Raw genomic sequence first — 23,875 nt, 5'->3', positions numbered from 1 at the left:
TATATGTATTTTAAGTAAATTTAAAGGCTATTGTTCACTTAGCCTACATCTATTTTTATTACCATAAAAATTAATTATTAATTATATTTTATTATTAGTAGACCAGAACACGTGGACATGTTGTCATTCTTACTACTGAACTTTGATTTCAGTGATTTGGACTATGAGATACTTGCACTTGCTTCTTGCACTCTCTGTTGCACTTTACTTTTGCTTTAAAAAAGGATTTCATAGAAATTTGGATGATTTCATTTGGAGTTTCACTGAAGCCCATTTTTTTCATCATGCTGGAGATGTCTGTTTAAATCTGTTGTTTACACATTTCTAAGAGTACTTTTAATACTTAAAATGTTTAATAATAACTTTTAATAATAAAATTGTAATACTTTGTTCTAGTGGATTCTAAACATTGCATTTATTTAATGTGAAAACCCAACTGTTGGGGTTAATTTAAACAGATTTTTTTTCCCCTTTGTAGTTGCTCTCACAGCTGTAATGAACAGAAGCCCAGAACATGTGGATATATTGACATTAAGAACATGCTGATTTTCTCAGACTTTTGTAATTATTTTCTTTTTATTTCATTTTTATTAGGTTTGTTTACATTTTTACATTTCGTCAATGGCTTGTTTACATTTATACTTTTTTATGGTACACTACTGAATGGCAAAGTTGCAAGGTTAATAAAATGTCCTTTAAAATTGTAATTTTTTGTGCAGGAAATCAATCGTTTAGATTAATCGATTAATCAATTAGTCGATAGATTAATCGAAATAAAAATAGTCGTTAGTGGCAGCTCTACACCTAGTATGACTTGAGGGAGAGTAATTTATGGGCTAATTTTCATTTTTGGGTGAACTAACCCTTTAAGCTTTACATATCCAGGGAAAAGCTGTGGATTTGGGGTGCTGACTAACAGCTTTGAGAGGAAGTCTGTCTGATTTATTCTGTGCAGGCTGTGCTTGGACGGCCCCAGTGGCCCCTTTTGGGGGACTAGAGGAAAGGCATCCTGATCATGTCAGTTAAGCCGCCTTTCCACTGCACACGACAAACGACAGCCATTGGACAGGAAGTCATTCATTTCCAATGGAGAGTCGTACAGGGGCTGCGTGGGGTGCCGACCATCTGCGAATGCGGAATTTTCGGATCCGATTTGAGCTTCGGATGCGTTCAAATATTTGAACTTGAGCGACTACACCGTATGCGACACGCCGACCGGATGTGATGTATTCCAAAGTTGTCCAATCAAATCAGTGTGTGCAAGTTGAGAATTATAATTATTTTTGTTTATCACTTTTTACTTTGTTTTAAAACATTTTAAAAATGCATGATTATTGGTGAATAATAAATTATTCATTTAATTTTATATTTTATTATTTTTAATGTTGTCTTTATTTTCCCTCCAAAATTATTGGCGGTCATTTGTCCTATATGCATAGCTGTTTATTGTTATACATGGCAAACAAAACACACCTGACAAACCGACAATCTCGCTAACTCTCTTCCAAGCCTCATTTTTCCTATTAAAGTCTCTGTATGATTCTAGAGAAGTATCATACAGAATGGGGTTTTCTGAGACCGCGAGGATAAGCTTCTCTCCCATGTTGCCGTGTACGATCATAATGAAATTTCCGTGCGACTGCCACTAGGGGGCGAATTCCGACAGTCGTGTCCGAATGTCGTGTGCAGTGGAAAGGCCGCCTTAGTTAGTGCATGAGGCCCAGTTCTGTCTTTAAAGCCGTCTCTGCAGATGAATGCTGTTTTCAGTCACGCTCACATCAGTATTTCCTCTCTCAATCAGTAGAAAATATGGTTAACACTCGGTCATGCATGAAAAAAAAAATACCGTCTTGTACCGTGAAACCGGTATAATTTTGAAAAATACCGTGATATAAATTTTTGGTCATACCGCCCAGCACTAATCTGCAGCAAAGCTTTTAAATGCATCAGACTTTCCAGTTTTTTGATTTATTTAATTTATTTTGACTTTCCATCTGTTGATTTATTGAATGATTTGGGCTGATAATGATTTTCTTCTTTCTCTTTCAGTATTATGTGCCAAGAATCTGGCAAAGAAAGACTTCTTTCGTAAGTATACCTTATTTCAACACCTTTTTCACAATCCTTTGTGTACCTTAAAGTTCACCCCAAAATTTAAATTTAGCTATTTACTGTCCTTCATGTCACTCCAAACAAAAAAACAAAAATTTGAATAATGTGCTTGTTGCTCTTTTCCATGCAATTACAATAAATTGGGCATTCAAGCTTCAAAAACGCGCCATAAATGTATGATAGCAGTAGTCCATGTTAATTGTGCACTATTTTCAAAGTCTTCTGAAGTCAGTCTGATAACTTTGTCAAAGTAAAAGTCTAAAATTGAAGTCGTAATTTCCAGATACAGCAGTGCACTAACTGCTTGAAAATCATTTAGACCAATTTTGCAAATTGGATCAACCATTGAAATGTTCAGTTCACAAATTGGACATCACTTCTTCTCTCTTTAACTTTCATAAATGCGCCAAGGTGAGTTTGGGTGGAAGGACAAAGCTATCAAATGATTTCGGAAACCTGGAAATTTAGCGCATGTGTTGTATGAAACATTTCAGTAATACTTTCGGTTTGTTTTATTTTGGAGTTTGATAACACTCCTCATTCACTTTCAGTTTGATTGTAAGTTGCAAGGATATTCTTCAAGTTCACCTTTTGTGTTTCACAAAAAGTTAAAAGAGTTTGAAATATCACTTAAACTATAAATCGACTTTAAATCCCCCTCAGAAATGGCTGTATGAACCATTTGTGATTCTGGAACATTAGTGCCTCTCTCCTCTGAGTTGTTCAGAGCCACCCACTGGCTGCTTTTATCACTGGGGGGATTCACATCCTCATTCAGTGGCTCCTCATCAGATTCCACCCACTACAGCATTGAGCACACTTCACTGTTCTGCAGTCTAGGCTCTCCATCCCAGCTGTTCTGATTGATAGGCTTGTTTGCCCCACTGGCCTCGTCAGTGTGTGTGTCCCACATATTATTCAAATGCCTGGTGTGCGTCATTCATAGATCTTGTTTCTGTGCCATGTCCATTATGCTTCTCGTATAACAAAAGGCCACATGAGAATGTATGACAAAGACGGGCAAAACGAGACCAGTTGTCCCTGATAATTATGCATTAAATTATTAGCATTAATGCCTTACAACAGATGCAGCATGTATATTTCAGTAGTCATTTTTCCCACTCACTGAAATGCTTTCAGTGGAATTGCTCTTCATTGCTTCGTGCCGCCGAATGAACGGTCCACAGAGCATGAGACTGTCCTTTCAATAACACTGAGCAAAAAGCATTGCCAAGTCTATGACTAAACAACATAATACAGGACTGCAGACTGCACATAAAATGATTGCAAATGTGACACAAAAATAAACATTTATGACAGTAATTTAAAATCTGATTAATGTTGGTGACAGACTGGAAAACTTTGAAATGCACTCTTATCTGATTTCATCTAACCCATGATGTCTGATTCTCGAGCAAATTACTGTTTTTTTTTTTAATGAAATTAACACCTTAATGAATCAGTCTCATTCTTATGAGTTAAATAATCTATCAGCTGACTAATAAACATTAAAATATGTTACAAAAATACGCCTACCTAAAATGGCTCGTTCTAACACGCCCCTACATATCTACGTCACTATGTGGAAATATTAGCATAATGCCGCCCAAATGTGCACGCAAAGAAAGAAGGCGTGGTTTCAGGAACAGCAGTAGTGTTGATGCAGCCATGTCAGGGAGACGCTGTGTTTCAGTGCGAAAGCAAAAGCACTTTATTTGGCCTTCCGAAATTAACTGTCTTTACATTTATTTTGAAAGATGAAGCTTGCTATTATGGTAAGGGGCGTTACATTTCCGACGCGTGCTTGTGGTGTTCGGCCAATCACAATGCACTGGGTCAGCTGGCCAATCAGAGCAGACTGCGCTTGTCAAAGGAGGGGGCTTTGTTGAAAACGACGTGTGTGAGAGAGGCGGGGCATAGAGGACCTACAATAATGTACAGTATTTGAAAAATAATGTGTTTTTTGAACATTAAAGCATGTCAACATATTCTGTTATACCAAATACACCAAAATAATGATCTTTAAAATAGCATCATATGACCCCTTTAACAGTACACTATGCCAACCAATTGTAAGGGGGAATCATTTTTAAGAGGAATCATTTTTAAGAGTGAACTTTGCTTGGGTGTGAATGTGTAAGGTCAGTGACACGTTGGAACCATAAAGCAAAATTTGACTGTAAAATTGGAATATGCTACACACCTTTTGCCCAGATTTTTGCCCTGATTTGCAGTCTTGAGGATTTGATACAAGTTGCCAAAAGTCAGAGCCAGTCTACAGATATTGGCCATTCGGAGCTGACAGATTTTACAGATAAATCACGATATTTATAAGGAGCACTTTTTTTTCATCCAGTCAGATGATGTCAAATATGCTTAATATTTTAAGTCTATTTTAGAACGCATTATTTTTGTTTGTCATGAGGCACGTTTCTATGCAAGTATGTTTTGTATGATGTCTAGTGTTTTAAAAATCTGTTCAGCCTTTACAGAACAGTGATATTTATGTGTCACAAATACAGTCAGGATCACTAGATTGACAGAATCAAGGTGGAACACAAATTTAAAATAAAAAACTAGTAACACATCCTAGTGTATAGGCCTATAACTAAAAAAAAGTGCATGTAAAATGACTTTCAGAGACTTTGTGTAAGCGATTCTGTAATTTGGAAACTGAAAGTCAGTTGCTCCATGGTCATTCTTTTTGGTCTGGGGATCTGTAAAGCCATCCAAATATTTGCAGTCTATCTACATTTTTGCAGCTGTCATTGTGGAAGCTGCTTAGCTGTCCAGATTGTAAGTAACAGTTTTTTTTCAAAGGGCAGTGTGAGGACAGTGTGTGACAGCTGAGTTTGTCCTCTGTTGTTTATTTGTCTTCCTGCCACACTGTCGTTCTGCTGCAGGGTTGCCTGATCCTTTCGCCAAAGTGGTGGTGGATGGCTCGGGTCAATGCCACTCTACAGACACGGTCAAAAGCACATTGGACCCCAAGTGGAATCAGCATTACGACCTGTGAGCAAATTCCTCTATAAAGTTACTGACGGCTAAATTTTATTTTCTGTTCTCAGTAGTATTCATGATGTTGTGTAGTTTTGTTCATTTAGTTTATCTTTAAAATGATGGAAACAATATTAGCTAGAGATTTTAAAAGGAGGAAATTGCTAAAGAGAGTCTTTCCGCAGGTATATTGGGAAGACTGATTCCATCACCATTAGCGTATGGAACCACAAGAAGATCCATAAGAAGCAGGGTGCGGGTTTCTTAGGCTGTGTGCGGCTCCTGTCCAACGCCATCAGCAGACTAAAAGACACCGGCTGTGAGTGTGATACTTTTATAGCCTGCCGTGATCTCTTCATTGTGCCATATCACAGTCGTTACATGTCTTCATTAAATTTGTGTTAAGCTGTATATCTGTAGTCTATAAAAGTTTGATGGCCTAGTTTAATTACATCTTGTCATTTATCTCACCATCAGACCAGCGTTTAGACTTATGCAAGTTGAACCCATCTGACAGTGATGCTGTCCGTGGACAAATCGTTGGTACGTATTAAACACTGCAGGTAGAACTTGTACAGAATTTTTCAGATACAGTGGGCCCAATGTATTTAGCCACTTTGGCGACACTTTTAAAATAAGTATGTATTTGCACTAGATAACAAAAATGTAGTGTTTATTTTAAAGAAAGATAACACAAGTGGAGTTTTTTCATTCAAAACATTTAAGATGAAATTTGACTCATTAAAGTGAAGTTAGTCCAGAGAAAAGCATTATTTGTTTGTTTTATTTTGTAATTTTCTTGTGACATTGAAGTGTCTAAATTCAAATGTCAGCTATCAAACTAATGATAGTTTATTTTCTGTTTATTTTAAAGAACACAAGTGATACAAGTCCACTTGATAACACAAGTGGAGTTTTTTCATTCAAAACATTTAAAGCAGCACTATGTAACTTTTGGCTTTGGAAGATGAATTCATGATGTTCTCGCTCATTATATACATTTTGCAAATTTTTAACACAGAAAAAGTTACATAGTGCTGCTTTAAGATGAAATTGGGCTCACTAAAGTGAAGTTAGTTCAGAGAAAAGCATTATTTGTTTGTTTTATTTTGTAATTTTCTTGTCATTGATGTATCTAAATTCAAATGTCTACTATCAAACTAATGAAAATTTAAATTGCTGAATCAGTATTTGACTAAATGAAGAGTCTTCGAACTAAATGAATTTTCTTTAACCATTTTCTTTATTTTTGTAGTGAGTCTGCAGACCAGAGACAGAATTGGCAGTGGAGGGCCTGTGGTCGACTGTAGAGGACTGGTAGAGAATGAAGGGTGAGTCAACTTTTTGTCTTAGAGGATGCTTTTTTTTTTTTTTTTTTAAGCACGGACTGGCTACATGCCCAGATAAAGCACTTTATTTGAGCTTCCTAAAGATCTGTTAGTTTCACAGTTCATCACTGTTTTGATCATCAATACCAAGACCCATTGAAATGTTTGTGTGGCTGTATGTGTTTTAACAACTGCTCTGTATGTGTATGTTTCAGGCCTGTCTTTGAAGACTCGGGGCCCGGGCGGCCTCTCAGCTGCTTCATGGAGGAGCCCATGCCATACACAGATCCTACAGGAGCCGCTGGTGGAGGCAACTGCCGTGCACTCGAGTCGCCCAATCAGGAGCAACGGCTCCAAGCACAACGCATCAGAAACCAAGATTCCAGAGGGCATGCACACACCCCCCAAAACAGACCACACGGACCCCAATCCCCTGACCTCCCTGAGGGCTATGGTAAGATAGAACGTTAGAAATAGGTCAATGGTCGATTAGTAAAAATTTACCCAATCTGATTGTTTTAGCTTATTATTTTGTATCTGTGCTTTAAAACACAAAACTGGTACTGCCATCAGAGCACTGCTTTTATAACAAATTCACTTTTTTCAGCACACTTCAAATTGCCTGGTGTCGTTATTATAGTACTATGTCGTTTTGCACATCCCCAGTGCGTATACCTGATCTCTTACCCACAGTACTGCTAGAGTCCATTGAGACTAATACAGCTTAGCGATCAGGGTAGAGGCTACTAAAGTGCATTGAACTGGAGAGACTGAGCTCTGAAAGGAGTCTATTCACTCTGGCACTACAGCCCGCATTACACAGGTGGATCAGCTGTGGTAAAGCCCCTCATTGGAGTGTAACCGTGCCTGACCCTGTTGGTGTTGTGGTCGAGTCCTCTACCATAACCAGTGGATGGCGCCAGTGTAATTAAATCTCAGACTAGACATGCCACACTAGCTGTGTGCCGTCTGAGAACTGGAAGCTCAGCATCCTGTTGCAGTAGCCCTGGCGCTCGTTCAGGTTACGTGTAAACTGGCATCTGGGTTAGCTGTGGCTCATTCACTCATGACGTGTCTGTTCTCTTTTCTAATGCAGAGCAAAGAACCACCGTGCAGGGCCAAGTCTATTTTCTGCACACACAGACTGGCGTGAGCACCTGGCATGATCCCAGAATACCCCGGTAGGTTTAATCACCACCCGCCTTTGCTGAAATAACGATTGCCACAGTTTGATTGCTCCTCGCTGCTTTTGTGATATCACTCTAATCGTAGCTCTTTAATGTCCACAATCAGCTAACTTGATATCCAGCAATCTCACTTAATAGCTGCTACTGTTGACATTGTGAAGCTTAATAATTTGCTCATCATCATAATAATGACCTCAGAAGCATGAGGAAAGGGACGCGAAAAGAAGCCTATTAGTGAGAAGAGCAGGGTGGGAAATCAACACATGCCACCAGCTAAATGTAGACACTTTTTGTGCAGTGGCAGGTTGTTTTGCCTTAACAGTAGGGTTGGGTATCGAGAACCGGTTCCAGATTTCCATTTCGATTCCACTTAACATTAATTTGTTTACTTGTCTTTAACAATTTAATGTTTGAAATTTATATTAGTCTAGTTGTTTTTTTCTGTGGTATTTTTTGATAAAACCATAGACATAAAACAGATTAAATATGTTGGACATCTAAATATTTGACTTAAAATTTGTTTAATGGATTTTTTTATCTTATTGGAATCGGAATTAGGAATCGATAAGCAGAATCGGAACCGGAATCGGAATCGATAAAATTCAAACGATACCCAACCCTACTTAACAGTCACTATTGCATGTGACCTCTTAAATTGGTCAAATAGCATGCTTGTATATTCAACACACACATGTGAGCATGTTTTGAAGTTCACCATTTGTTTTCATCTTCTGCTTCGCCAACATCTCTTTAAGGCAAGTCTCGGTCCACTTGGTGGATGTCTTTGTAATGCTCCTGGGCAGCTTTTTTTTAATTTGGGAAATAAATACTAGCTCTACTTGCATGGAGAAAATTGACTTTTTAAAAAATAAATTAATACTTTTATTCGGCATTAAATTGATCAAATGTGACAGTAAAGTCATTTATGCTACAAAAGATTTCTATTTCAAAAAAATGCTGTTCTTTAGACCTTTCAAAGAATCCTAAATATTGATAATAGTAAGAGATGTTTCTTAATGATTTCTTAAGGATCATGTGACACTGTAGACTGAAGTAATGGCTGCTGAAAATTCAGCTTTGCCACCACATGAATAAATTACATTTGAAAATATATTAATATAAAAACATTCATTTTAAAATGTAGCAATATTTCATAATATTAAGCATAAGAGATTTCATTTCAAACATTAAAAACTCTTACCCACTCTTTTGAAATTAACAAAAATATAAATGGTTAGTAAAATCTGAATGTCTATCAAAATAGGGCACTCACCTGCCATTGTGGCTGGTGGATGGAGAAAAAAAAGTTTTGGGGCACCATTATATGTGTTTAGCACCAGGTGTGATGGGTGCGCTTGCTCCTTCAGGGATTTGAACAGCGTGAGTTGTGAGGAGCTGGGCCCTCTGCCGCCCGGCTGGGAGATCAGGAGCACTGTGTCAGGACGAATTTATTTTGTCGACCACAATAATAGAACCACGCAATTCACCGACCCCAGGTTACACCACATCATGAGGTAAAACATCTTTCACATCGGCTCTGCTCCATAACATCTGATTACTCATCCCAGCTCTTAAATGATCCTGTTAATTATTCACCACAATGAATAAATCATCCTTGTGTAATTAAAGTCGCTAGTATTGATAATTGCTTGCTCGTTTAAGGGTTTATTAAATTAATTCTTAACATTTATTTAATTCCTAATCGTCCCTAGTGGGAGTGTAACCCAAATGATGCATAAAAATTTCATGGTCCAGTGGCTTGATAAACTGCTATCAGTGTTTGGATGTATTGGTACACATGTGACATATGTGTGTGTTTTGCATGTGATGAGCAGCCAACACTCTCAGGTGAAGGAGTCGAGCCAGGCTCTGCCCGTACAGATAGAAGTTGGCATGGAGGAAGGTGATGGCGAGTTACCGGTGCGCTACGAGAGAGATCTGGTCCAGAAACTCAAAGTTCTCCGCCATGAGCTCTCCCTGCAGCAGCCTCAAGCCGGCCACTGCCGCATAGAAGTGTCCCGCGAGGAGATCTTTGAGGTACTCGCAGTCACAGCTGAATAATGCCAGTCATGTAGTGCATGCATAATTTAGTTCTAACAGCACTGTGGAACTGTTTTTGTCATTGGAAGTGACTAGGGATGCATCACGATTAGGTTTGCACACTGATGTAGAGCCCTGCACGGGCCTCAAATTTAGGCCCTAGCCCGGCCCGTGTTCGACAGCTTATCAGAATTACCGACCCGAGCGCGTCTTTTTTTCACCTTTTCCCAAAACAGCTTATACTACTGTTTCAGCTATTTAAATAGTTCAGTTTTATAGTTAAATATAAGTTTTTGTTTTTTTAAAGTAACGACCAAGCGGCCAGCGGCAGACAGTGAGCCTATGTTTGATCAATTTAGCCCGGTGATGGGCAAACTTGGTCCTTCCAGGCCACTTTCCTGCAGAGATTTGATCCAACCCTGGTAAATCTCACCTGCCTGTAGCCTTCTAGTAGTCTTGAAGACAATAATTAGCTGGTTCAGGTGTGTTTGATTAGGGTTGGAGCTAAACTCTGAAGGAAAGTGTCCTGGAAGGGCCAAGTTTGCCCACCCCTGATTTAGCCTTCTCAAATCATCACGACTTGCCTAAAATAAAATCTATAGATATAAAACAGTTCAAGCATATAACAATGTTTAAACGTTAAACCTAGATAAATGTGCGCTATATCCAATAGTTTGTGCGGAGAGTGGAAGCTAAAGCGTGCTTTGCAGGACATGGTGGCGCCAGCGCGATCACTTGCATCTTTTTCAGTGGATACGCCGTCATTTTTGCTCATAAATGTCAATATGGGGTGCTGTGTGTACATTAATGAGGAAAAAAAATTAACTTAAATGATTTTAGCAAATGGCTGCAATATAACAAAGAGTGAAAAATTTAAGGGGGTCTGAATACTTTCCGTACCCACTGTATATATAGAAAGCTTTAAATTACTACTTCACGAAATAAAACAAATCAAAAATATCTCCTTACTATTTCCCCATGTCACATTTATGGTAATTACTTTTGCCGGTGCTTTGCGGCAAGCTTAAGCCTATTGCTTGCATTTGAACGCAGAACTGTTCAGCTGCGCTGATGGCACGCACCATACATACTGCTGCTGCAGGACACTAAACACCGTCGAGCCGCTCTTGACAGTCGCGGTAGCACGGTCTTGTGAGGCAATTTTTTCATCACTAATTGATGGATGTCTAAAATATAAAAAATAAGGAGAAGCCTAAAACAGGCCCGAGGCCCGGCCCGGCCCGCGTTTGAACAATGATGTGAAAATTGGCCTGAAGCCCGGCCCGAGGGGCTTAAAAAAGTCGGGGCCCGTCGGGCCCGGGCTGAAATGCAGGGCTCTACACTGATGCTTGCTGTTTGGTTTCCAACAGTAGGATGCCATTATCAGTATCTTAAGTAATGCTGCAGTTTTTGGTCACAGCAATATGAGACTGAGATCATTTTAGGAGAGCAAGTCTATTATTTTTTTATTTTGTACTTTAATACACGTCACTGGTATTCCTGTGCATGACTCATCAGTGCACATTATTCCAAAGAAAAGAAAATGGGTTGTAATCTTTTATCCCCAAAAAATATATATATATAAAATTGATATAAAAATAAAATTGTGAAATATTATTAGCATTAAAACTCTTTTCAGTCACACTTCATGGTCCAATTCTCACCATTAGCAAACCATTAACTATGACTTTTGCCTCAAACTCCTAATTTGCTGCTTATTAATAGTTAGTAAGGTAGTTAAGTTTAGGTATTGGGTAGGATTAGGGTTGTAAAATATGCTCATGCAGAATATGTGATTTATAATTACTAATAAACTGCCAATATGTTAATAATAGGCATGCTAATATGTAGCTAGTTAATAGTGAGAATTGGTCTCTAAATACTAAAGTGTTACCCCCTTTTCTATTTGAGTGTTTTTTTTAAATGCAGTTTTTTCCTGTGTTGGCAAAGCTGAATTTTCTGTCTGTAGTGTCACATGATTCTTATTTATATTATTCTAATATTCTGATTTATTAATCCATTTCTCGTTAATGTTGAAAACACTTGTGCTTCCTAATGTTTTTGTAGAAACTGTGGTACAATTTTGTCATTTTTTTAAATGAATAGAAAGATCAAAAGAATAACATTAATTTGAAATGTATACATTTTTTATAACATTATAATTGTCTTTACTGCCACTTTTAAACAATTTTTATGTCCCTTTGTTGAAAAAGTATGAATTTCTTTAATATCATATTGACCCCAATCTTTTGAATGGTAGTGCAATAACTTGCTATTTGAAACCTTCCTTTGAAACATTTTTTGACTGATAATAGCCATAATAGCCTAAATTTACACATTTTAAGCTAGTTTAAGACAATGTTTTTACTCAGAAAATACATTAAAAGACATTTTTTAAAAGATCTCTCCTGAAAAATTGTAGAATTTTTACCATGGATTAAATTACTAGATTCTATGATTTTTATCAGTACTATTGTTGTTACTTGTTTTTGTATAGTGATTGCTTAAGAAAATGTTAAATTATTGTAAAAGATGTATTGAAATGATACTGTTAATGTTGTCATGAATATAGCTTTTGTTGCTTATATGGTGTTAAAACATAAATAAATTTAAGCTAGTTTAAAATTTGTTTCATTTAGAACTTAATTCATAATTTATGTAAATGTATTGTTTCACTCAGAAATATGTCTCATTTCTGTTCTATCTGTGCAATAGGAGTCTTATAGACAGATCATGAAGATGAGACCCAAAGACCTGAAGAAGCGGCTGATGGTGAAGTTCAGAGGAGAGGAGGGGCTGGATTACGGTGGAGTTGCTAGGTAGCATTATGAACCTGTTCCATGCGAAAGGTTCTCATTAATTAATTTCCCCTGTGCCTCATTATTCCCCCATCTCTTTTCATACGCCAGACTTGACTTTATAATTTCAACAGTTTAGGCTGAATCTCAGCCAGGCTTATCAGCATGCAGGGTATCGTGTTCATGATATTGCAGGTGTTCCCCTGTTGAGCACAGAGTTTAGACTGAACTGCAGCCAGCAAGACTCAGATATGAGTCCTATCTGAATTCCTGTCCTGTTCCAGGGAATGGTTGTATCTCCTCTGCCATGAGATGCTGAATCCATACTACGGCCTGTTTCAGTACTCGACTGATAACATCTACACACTACAGATCAACCCAGACTCATCCATCAACCCTGTAAGTCATGCGGCGACCTGTGCTTGGGATTTCTCTTCTAAACAAGACCCAGTAAATCAGTATGTTATGAAGACATTTAGCATAGGCTGTGCTTCTTGGACCTCACAACATATGGTCGTCATGTGTGCTTTAAAAGGTTCACCAAGCGGTTCTCTGCTGCTGCAGTGTCTCATTAAGCTTCCTCTCACGCCCTCTGCTGTTTTTTTTCAGGACCACTTGTCTTACTTCCACTTTGTTGGGCGGATTATGGGTCTGGCTGTTTTCCACGGGCACTACATCAATGGAGGCTTCACCTTGCCCTTCTACAAGCAGCTCCTGGGGAAGCCCATCCAACTTTGTGACCTTGAGACTGTGGACCCAGAGCTGCACAAGAGCCTCGTCTGGATACTGTGAGTGAATTTTATAAGAAATGTACTGATCAATTTCTGTTGAATTAAATTTATTTTGCTTAAAGAAAATCAGGATCAAGAGAGAGCGCTTATATTTCTCACAGACTTTTCTATACCACTGTTGTGCTTGTCCCACATTTAAAGTAAAGACTTTGGAATTACACAAGCCTGAATGTGACACATCTATCATCTGGCTAAAATTGGATTTCAAAAATAAGCAACCCCTTCCCAATTTTTTTACAATAAAATAACAATTAAAAAATGTCTACAGCACCAGTTAAAGGTTACACCAGTTTGTTGTTATTAGGATTTTTCACATTTTATAATAATAATAATAAAATAGAATAATAAAACCATCCAAATTATGTAATGACACAAGTATAGAATATATAGGAATTAGGGCTGGGCAAGGTAACTCGTTATTGCATTAACGCGGACAATTATTTTATCGCGCATTAACACTGTTTTTTTTTTTTTATTATTATTATTGTTATTATTTTGAAAGCCGGTTGCTCACTGGCTCTGAATACACATACAGACAAACCATGGGTCACTGGAGGGGTGGGATGTTGATCAGTACTGGCTTGGGATGGGTGTCATCACGCGTCTCAACCAGTGAGAGCATTTGGGGTGGGCCTAAGACTGCAGCAGCACTCACATGAAAGTTCCCGATAAAATTATTTAGGCTAAGCATCAACATTCACAAACCACTGTTCACTGTTATTTTTAACAGAAAAGAATGCAACAAGCTCGTAATCACGACTTCATAAGTGGGAAATAGGAAGTTTCCGATAGCACGTGAAGACAGCAGAGAAGCGCTCTCGCTTAGCACAGTGGAGTGCATCGTTTTGTTAACTTTGTGGTTTATTATTTTGAGTCATTTGGGATGAGGTAACACGGCCCTCTCACAATATATTGCTTTACAGATGTATCACTTTTGCCGCTAAGAAATGTACATGCAATCATGCTGCACGTATCGGAAGTTCCGTGCTCCGGCGCGGTTAGCGCTCACAATACATGCGTACCGTGCCCGAGCCCAACCGCGCTCTGGCCCACCTCTTCCAACCGAGCCAAGGCCGGCTAAACGAACCGCGCCCGAGTGCAACACGGAGCGATCACATTAGTCAAATGAACCTGGTTTTGGGGGTCAAACGCGCTCGGGCGCGGTTAAGATTGCCTAGTTCAAATCAATTCAAGTTTATTTTGTATAGTGCTTTTCACGATGCAAATCGGTGCAAAGCAGCTTTACATAAAATTAAAGATTCTACATTATATTTAGTAGTAGATTATCAGTGGTGACTATCTCAAGTTGATGTCCATTATAGTAAAATTTGGTAGTTTTGTATGTTGTCTGAGGGTTGGCATCATCTGAGGTCCTCTGGGGGGTTGGCATCATCTCTTCTCAGGTGTTCGGTCATCTCAGGTTTTTGTAAGGGCTGGATCCAGACTGAAGCTTGTGTAATTCCTAGTTTGGCAGAAGCAGAGAAGGTAATAGAGAAAATTTAGCGTAGCTGCTGTTCCAACTAAGCAAAAAATGATGTGTTCAACCCAAGCAAAAGAATGAAAATGTGCATTTGATCAGATGTAACTGAAGTACAAGGTTATGAGATACATTATGTGAATGCTTGGCTAAAGAAATGTGTCTTTAATCTAGATGTAAACAGCGAGAGTGTGTCTGAACTAGAGGGTGACACGGGAGTGGATTTTCAAACCTCTCCCGTCCCACTCCCACAAAAAAAAAATGTGCTAGATTTAAATCAGCACAGCCAGTGAAGGATCGTTTTGAACGAGCACACCTTTTTTTAACAACCAAAAAATGGTTTCGTGGTCTGTTGAGGAAGTACAGACATTCCTCTCGTTGATAGCTGAGGAGTGGATCCAGCGAGAGCTTGGAGATGCAGGACAACCACCTAGCAGTGCATTACAATAGTCCAGTCTAGAGGTCATGAATGCATGAACTAGCTTTTCTGCATCAGAAACATGTAGCATGTTCCATAACTTGGCAATGTTTCTAAGATGGAAGAATGCTGTTTTTATAACATGGGAAATATGATTTTCAAAAGACAAGTTGCTGTCTAATATAACACCGAAATTTTTGACTGTAGAGGAAGTAACGGTACATCCGTCTAGATGCAAATCGGAATCAATTAGATTCTGTGTACTGTTTTTTGGTTTAATAAGTAATATCTCGGTCTTATCCGAATTTAATAGGAGAAAATTATTGTCTTTTGGTCCAATAAGTAATATCTCTGTCTTATCTGAATTTAATAGGAGAAAATTGTTGGTTTTAACACATTCTGTTAGCTTAGATAATTTAGAAGTTTCATCTGGTCTTGTTGAAATATATAGTTGAGTATCATCAGCATAACAATGTAAACTAATCCCATATTTTCTAATAATATTATCAAGGGGCAACATGTATATTGAAAATAGCAGAGGGCCTTGGACAGATCCTTGTGGCACTCCATACTTTACTGAATTTATTTGAGATGATTCCCCGTTTAAATAGACAAAGTGAAAGCGATCGTAAAGGTAGTATCTAAACCATCTTAAAGCCTGCCCTTGAATACCTGTATTAGGGGTGTGCCGGTACGAGTATCGGTACCGAACGGTTCACGGGGCAAATTCCAAATGGAAGTGATCATCCCTATCCCCTTGGAGTGGGGACTTTGGAGTGAGCAGGGCACGTGCGTGCCATTATGTAGTCGTTTGGAATGCACTTGGCAAAGGGAGCGACGTAATTTCCTCATTATCTTCAGCTGGCATGTTCCCGTGACAACACAGCACGGTGTCCGTCAGAAAAAAAATATACATTTTATATTTTAAGAAGTTTTATATATATTAGTTTTTATATATTATATAGCATATTTTAAAAACTTTTTAAAATATAAAATGTATGTTTATTTGCAACAGTTATGCTAACAACAATAAAAAGACATTTATGATAGTAAAACATCGACATCTGCTGACGGACACCATGCTGCATTGTCACCGGAACATGCCAGCTGAAGATGAGGAAATTACGTCGCTCCCTTTGCCAAGTGCATTCCAAATGACTACATAATGGCACGCACGTGCCCTGCTCACTCCAAAGTCCCCACTCCAAGGGGATAGGGATGATCACTTCCATTTGGAATTTGCCCCGTGAACCGTTCGGTACCGATACTCGTACCGACACACCCCTAACCTGTATAGTTTTGTAATCGATCTATGAGTATGTCATGATCTATGGTGTCGAACGCAGCACTAAGAAAACTAGCAATGAGATACAGCCTGAGTCTGACGCGAGAAGCAAGTCATTTGTAATTTTAACAAGTGCAGTTTCTGTGCTATGGTGGGGGTGAAATTCTTCATAGAGATCATTTTTTTGCAGGAAGGAGCACAATTGAGCAGACACAACTTTTTCTAACATTTTAGACATAAACAAGAAGATTTGAAATGGGTCTGTAATTTGACAGTTCACTAGGATCTAGTTGTGGTTTCTTAATAAGAGGCTTAATAACCGCCAGCTTGAATGGTTTTGGGAAAACGAGATAACGACGAGTTAAGAGTATTGAGAAGCGGTTCTTCTGCTACTGGTAACAACTCCTTCAGTAATTTAGTGGGTACAGGATCTAATACACATGTTGTTGGTTTAGATGCAATGATAAGTTTATTTAGATCTTCCTGTCCTATAGTTGTAAAGCACTGCAGTTTTTCTTTGGGTGCAATGAATGAAGCTGAAGTATTAGACGCTGTCGATTCTACATTTGTTATGGTATTTCTGATGCCATCTATTTTATCAGTGAAGAAATTCATAAAGTCATCACTACTAACTTAGTTTGGGTGACGTCTGATTATTTGTTAATCTAGCCACTATGCTAAATAAAAACCTTGATAACCGCCAGCTTGAATGGTTTTGGGACGTGACCTAAAGACAATGACGAGTTAATAATATTGAGAAGTGGTTCTTCTGCTACAGGTAACAACTCTTTTAGTAATTTAGTGGGTACAGGATCTAACAGGCATGTTGTTGGTTTAGATGCAGTGATAAGTTTATTTAGCTCTTCCTGTCCTATAATTGTAAAGCACTGCAGTTTATCTTTTGGTGCGATGAATGAAGCTGAAGTATTATATGCTGTAGAATCTACATTTGTTATTGTATTTCTGATGTTATCTATTTTATCAGTGAAGAAATTCATAAAGTTATTACTATTAAACTGTGAGGGAATATTTAGATCGGGTGGTGTTTGGTTATTTGTTAATCTAGCCACTGTGCTAAATACAAACCTTGGATTGTTTTGGTTATTTTCTATGAGTTTGTGGATATGCTCGGCCCTGGCAGCTTTTAGAGCCTGTCTATAGCTGGACATACTGTTTTTCCACGCAATTCTAAAAACTTCCAAGTTAGTTTTTCTCCATTTGCGCTCAAGACTACGAGTTTTTTTCTTGAGAGAATGGGTATTACTGTTGTACCATGGTGCAGTACGTTTTTCTCTAACCTTTTTTAATTTAATGGGGGCAACAGCTTCTAATGTATTAGAGAAGATAGTGCCCATATTGCTAGTCATTTCATCTAGTTCATGTGTATTTATGGGTACAGAGAGCAGTTGAGATAAATCAGGGAGGTTATTTCTGAATCTATCTTTAATGGTTGGAAAAATAGTTCTTCCTGGGTGACAACGCGGAGCCATATAGTTAATATCAGTAATACGCAGCATGCACGATACAAGGTAGTGGTCAGTAACATCATCACTTTGAGGTACTATATCTATATCAGTAAGATCAATTCCATGCGATATAATTAAATCTAGTGTATGATTAAAACGATGAGTGGGTCTGGTTATGTTTTGCTTGACTCTTTTAGAGTTCATTAAGTCTGTAAACGTAAGTCCTAACACATCATTTATATTATCAACATGAATGTTAAAGTCTCTGACAATTAGTTCTTTATCAACATTAACCAATATGTCTGAGAGGAAATCTGCAAATTCTTTTAGGAAATCTGTATACGGACCTGACGGTCTATACACAGTAACCAGAGCAAGAGATAGGAGAGATTTCTTTTGCATATGTGACAGTGTAACATTAAGCAGAAGTATTTTGAATGAGTTAAACCTGTATCCTGTTTTCTGAGGAACATTGAGAATATCACTATATATTGTTGCAACACCGCCGCCACGACCAGTCTGACGGGGCTCATGCTGGTCGTGGCCTAATGGTTTGAGAGTCGGACTCGTAACCGAAAGGTTGCAAGTTCGAGTCTCAGGTCCGGCAGGAATTATAGGTGGGGGGAGTGAATGTTCAGCGCTCTCTTCCACCTTCAGTACCACGACTGAGGTGCCCTTGAGCAAGGCACCGAACCCCCAACTGCTCCCCGGGCGCCGCAGCATAAATGGCTGCCCACTGCTCCGGGTGTGTGTTCACGTGTGTGTGTGTGTTCACTGCTGTGTGTGTGCACTTAGGATGGGTTAAATGCAGAGCACTAATTCCTGGTATGGGTAACCATACTTGGCCACATGTCACGTCACTTTCACTTTTTTATAACAGTAGCTTGGTGGAGTAGCTTAATTTAGACCAATATAGTCATTTGGTTTGAGCCAGGTTTCAGTCAAGCAGAGTACATCAAAACTATTATTTTGATCATTTCATTTACAATAACTGCTTTGGATGAGAGTGATCTAATGTTTAGGAGCCCAAGCTTTAAAAATGTTTTTTGTTCATTTATTTAGCATTTTTTCAGTTTAATCATGATCAGGTTTTTTCTAGATCCTGCATTAAATTTATGTTTTGACCTTACTATTCGGGGAACAGACACAGTTGTTATAGATTGGACAAGGCAAGTACTTTTATCGTTTAAGTGGGTAGAACAGAAGCCATCATAGCAGTTATTTGAGAATTGGCTTACTAGTCATGGAGCGTAGCGTCCTGGAGATGTTGTCCAACAGGAGTTCCGCTCCGACTCTGCTGGGGTGCAGGCCATCAGCACGAAAAAGCCTAGGACGCTCCCAGAAAAGATTCAACTACTACTAGGCTATGTAAAAGGAATACTGCGGTAAAAAAATACCTTTTGTTTAAAGTGTTTGCAAACAAACTGTTATTGCACTTTTGTTCATATTGCTGTACTTTTAAATGGAAAAAAGTGCGCAATACACTACTTTTGAATTCATTATTGAATTTTGTGCATAATGCGATTAATCGCAGACAATCATGCGATTAATTGCGATTAAAAAATGTAAACATTGCTCAGCACTAATAGGAATTATTTTATTTATTTAATTTTATTTACTGCTTTTAATGTATGCTAATTTAAATGTAAAAAAAAAATTTTTTTTATAAGAATATAATGAAAATCACCATTGTAAATATTGGGAATTACAACCAAAAATTGACAAAAAAAACAAAGTGAAATGTCCAGATGTGTTTTGGGTTCAGTGGTGACAAACAAACAGCTTCATATTTATTTGTTGTTAATGGGTAGACTGTTGAATGTAAGCAACAATATAAATAACTTTGCTATATTTGTCTTTTGTCTTTTTAGAGAGAATGACATCACATCTGTTTTGGACCACACCTTCTGCGTAGAACATAATGCTTTTGGCAAATTCCTCCAACATGAGCTGAAACCAAACGGCAAGAACATCCCGGTCACAGAGGAGAACAAGAAAGAATATGTGAGGTATGAAGAGGTGCACACATGTGGGCTAACCAGACACAGCAAATTCATGATCACGCACTCAGAGAAAGTCATCCAGCAGAGGGCAGCAGTCACATGGCTAGTTGGGCTTGGCAGAGGTTTTAGGAACCTCACTGCTTTTTCCACTGTCAATTTGATTGAGTGAACCCTGGATATATAAGCTTCCGCTCAAGAATATTAGTGGAATGTCAATTTTTATGGGAGTCTTTATTGTGTGCGAGTCATTGCCAAATAGAAATGAATCAGAGGTTGTTAATGGAGGACTGTGGGGTGCAGATGCCTCTTAGTGATCTCCATGTTCCACTGCAGCTCTCTAATGATTGATTGTGTCTCCGTTAGGCTGTATGTCAACTGGAGATTCATGCGTGGCATTGAGGCCCAATTCCTTGCCCTGCAGAAGGGCTTCAACGAACTCATACCACAGCATCTGCTCAAGCCTTTTGACAACAAGGAACTTGAGGTAATTCAGATATTTCAGACACACTGAATGGATAGACTAGTGTCAGAAGGGGGGAGATGGAACATTTGTGTTATATAATGAATAGGAGAGTCATAACACTAGATATGACATTTCAACCAAATATTAGATTTTTTTTTTTCAGCTGAAATCAGAGACATTATTAAAACATACTCTTATTGCTCTCATAGAAGCTATTAGGAATGGTGAAATCATTAAATGAACATTATAAATGTCTTTTTACTGTACTTTTTTAGAAAGAATGCATTAAATTAAAGCCGCAATTAGTGTTGTCACGGTACCTAAATTTCAGTATTCGGTACCAATACCAGTGAAAATCCACGGTTCTCGGTACCAATTTCGGTACCAAAGCAAAACACAAAAACATGCTAATTGAACAACATTTTTATTAATAACGTTAAACAAAAATTAAATGTACAAAACCAATGCCATTCTTTATACTTATTTAAAATTGTTTCAAGTTTTTCCACAAGTAATAAAAGTATGAAAAAAATAAACAAGTTTCACTCAAAAGTTTAGTCATAGTTCTGCTGCCACTGAAAAACATCTGTAAACTGTTGTCTGTTTTAGGGTTTGCTGGTGTGTTTCAGGATCTTCCTCAGTCTGCAGCTGTAAAAGGAAAATATAATATACTTAAGTAAAGCAATGGGCTGAGTCTGACCAAATGCAACATAAGATCATTGACACCAGCTAAAATATAACTTTTCAGGAAATAACAAACCTCAGCCTTTATAATAAATTTAGATAAGATTACATATATTAAGTGTATATCAAATAGATGCAAACTGTAGTATTAAAAACACTTTACAATAACTGGTAAAATTCGCATTCCAGGGGCTAAATATCACGTTAATGGGGTCGTTTTTCAACCCGCGGACATGAAAAACAACCTGCGGCAACAGTGTTAAAGCAGCCCAATTCCGCAGGAAAACCGCGGACTTTGCAACACTGGAAGAGGATAGCTTTCGGATAGCGCATCAAGAACCGGGTTGACCGGGTACTCGGTACCACCGGTACTTTAAAAAAACCTGGTACCGTAACATTTTCATTTTTTTTTGTACCGACTTGGTACCGAAATAGCCGTAATTTTTTACTGACCCCCAAACTGGAGGAGTAGTGTATCTCTATCAAACTTACTCAATCAAAGGCCGTTCCCTGCTCCCTCTTCATTTTTTTTCTATTCACCTCACTATCAGTAAATGTGATGAAGAGGTCAAAAATAATTTTTGTTTCTCTCTGCATTGTAGCTGATCATCGGAGGTTTGGGCAAGATCGATCTGAACGACTGGAAGGCCAACACACGGCTGAAGCACTGTGTGGCTGACAGTAACATAGTGAAGTGGTTCTGGCAGGCAGTTGAATCGTTTGACGAGGAGAGGAGAGGCAGACTGTTACAGTTCGTCACAGGCTCCACACGTGTCCCTCTACAAGGCTTCAAAGCACTGCAAGGTGGCTAATGGATAAGCCATGTGCACTTTCTCTACTACACCTGATAGATGACAGATTGCGCCTGTCAATGTTAAGCTTCCTAGTCTGACACTTTTTAGTTTTTATTGGCCTTAATCCTAGTGAGAAATTCCCTAAAGGCAACATGAAACCAGAATGTTTCAATTGTCCCTAAAGTTATGCACAATTCATTAGTGAATGTTATTCTGAAGCAAAACATTTACATGCGCATTATGAAATAATTTTTTCGTTATCTGAATGATTTTTCTTTATCCATTTTAATTGATAAAGCAGTAGCCTAACATGTTTAACGTTCCCTGTACAAACAAAAATATCAAGTTTAAAATATCAACCCTGCATTACATCTTGCTGAATATTCTGATTTACTGTTAACAGTATGAAAGCAAAATTAGTTGTGAATGTGATTTCATGTTGTCTTTTTAAAGTAGTTTGTGTTCATGCTCACTTCTGTTGAGTGTGATGATTTGGAGAACAGTGATAACTAGAATGTATCTTTGTAAGGTTCTACAGGTTCTGCAGGACCAAGACTCTTCACTATTCATTTAATTGATGCCAACACAGACAACCTGCCCAAAGCCCACACATGGTAAGATTTAGTCTTAATCGAAGATACTGAAAGCATATGTTTTTTTAAATAATGTAATACACTCTACTGTTGTCTTGTTATGAGGAATCAAACTTTCCTTGATATTTTGAAACAAAAGACTGTTTTCAAAATTAATAATAATAAGAAATGTTTCTTGAGGAGCAAATCAGCATATCAGAATGATTTCTGAAGGATCATGTGACACTGAAGACTGGCGTAATGATGCTGATAATTCAGCTTTACCACCACAGGAATAAATCATATTTTTAAATATACTAAAATTGAAAATTAAGTTATTATAAATTGTAATAATATTTCACAATATTACTATTTTACAGTATCTTATAGGGTCAAATAAATGCCGCCTTGGTGAGCTTAAGAGACTTTTTTCTAAAAGATAAAAAAAAACAGACCCCTAACTGTGACCCTCTTATGTATGTACTTCCATAATGTAACCTTCAGCACTCAAAACTTTCCTTTCTAGTCTAGAACAATCATTTATTGAAACTAAGCTGCAAAATAATTCTGAACTTCACACAGATGAATATATGCAAGGACACTGTTATTGCACTCACTCTCGTACCTGCAAACTAGTCGCTTTTCGGCGAAATCAAAATATGTCATTTATGTGAATTGTCTAGATCCGAAGATTTTTGGGGGGGGTCTGGGCGGACAGACAGAGAGAGAGAAATTGCAAGCTCGTAGACAGGAGTGTGTTCGACCGGGGTCTGGGCGGAGAGAGAGAGAAATTGCAAGCTCGTAGACAGGAGTGTGTTCGACCAAAGTCCCTTTCTCGGTTCGACTTGCGTAGACCGATGTGGTACTTTGATGTGCGATCGGTCTGCGCGCTGCTGCTTCAAATCGAACACAGCCGGTACGTTTTGACGGCACATCTTACGCTCACATCCGCATGTAAACATGTCATCGGCGTGGAAGTTCTTAATTGTGAGTTAAACAGTATTGTATACAATATTGACTTGTTTTTGCTCAAGTTCGCTGACGAAGTTTCAATCAAAGCCACAGCAGAACTGTTTTGTGTCTCCGAGCAACACAGCGGTGTTTCGTTACTGAATGAATCCACGTTTTTGAACGAATCAAGTGAGTCAATGATTCAGTAACCCATTCATAAAGACAGTAGTCACTTGCTCGTTTTTGAATGAATCCGCCGTTTGAATGAATGACTAATGACTTGCTCATTAAAACTGTCATTTACCGTCATCTACTGGTGGTTTGGTTTCATATTTAAAGGGGTCATATGATGTTGCTAAAAAGAACATTATTTTGTGTATTTGGTGTAATGAAATGTGTTTATGCGGTTTAAGGTTTAAAAAACACATTATTTTCCACATAATGTACATTATTGTTTCTCCACTATGCCCCGCCTTTCTGAAACGCGTCGATTTCTACAAAGCTCATCG

The 23,875-nt window shown here is 38.2% G+C and overlaps 1 protein-coding gene across 2 annotated transcripts in view; it reads left to right on the top strand.

Moving 5' to 3' along the window:
• Positions 1–23,875, top strand: part of smurf1 (SMAD specific E3 ubiquitin protein ligase 1) — a 56,257-nt gene that overhangs the window by 29,262 nt on the left and 3,120 nt on the right. Inside the window, exons 2-17 of one of the 2 annotated variants that reach the window (XM_016562021.1) lie at positions 2,050–2,088; positions 5,016–5,124; positions 5,295–5,428; positions 5,587–5,652; positions 6,365–6,440; positions 6,653–6,891; positions 7,534–7,618; positions 8,992–9,138; positions 9,460–9,661; positions 12,380–12,483; positions 12,747–12,861; positions 13,072–13,250; positions 19,771–19,908; positions 20,266–20,386; positions 21,652–21,853; positions 22,382–22,457. In XM_016562021.1, coding sequence (XP_016417507.1) covers positions 2,050–2,088; positions 5,016–5,124; positions 5,295–5,428; positions 5,587–5,652; positions 6,365–6,440; positions 6,653–6,891; positions 7,534–7,618; positions 8,992–9,138; positions 9,460–9,661; positions 12,380–12,483; positions 12,747–12,861; positions 13,072–13,250; positions 19,771–19,908; positions 20,266–20,386; positions 21,652–21,853; positions 22,382–22,457 — 2,032 coding nt within the window. Of the gene's footprint in view, positions 1–2,049; positions 2,089–5,015; positions 5,125–5,294; positions 5,429–5,586; positions 5,653–6,364; positions 6,441–6,652; positions 6,892–7,533; positions 7,619–8,991; positions 9,139–9,459; positions 9,662–12,379; positions 12,484–12,746; positions 12,862–13,071; positions 13,251–19,770; positions 19,909–20,265; positions 20,387–21,651; positions 21,854–22,372; positions 22,458–23,875 lie in introns of both variants that reach the window. The other variant, XM_016561942.1, reaches the window with a different exon arrangement.

Source organism: Sinocyclocheilus rhinocerous, unplaced genomic scaffold (genome assembly GCF_001515625.1).
Source record: "Sinocyclocheilus rhinocerous isolate Xijiao unplaced genomic scaffold, SAMN03320098_v1.1 scaffold3266, whole genome shotgun sequence".
Taxonomy (NCBI): Eukaryota; Metazoa; Chordata; class Actinopteri; order Cypriniformes; family Cyprinidae; genus Sinocyclocheilus; species Sinocyclocheilus rhinocerous.
Note: the sequence above shows the minus strand (reverse complement) of the source record. Positions and strands in the feature narration are given on the sequence as shown.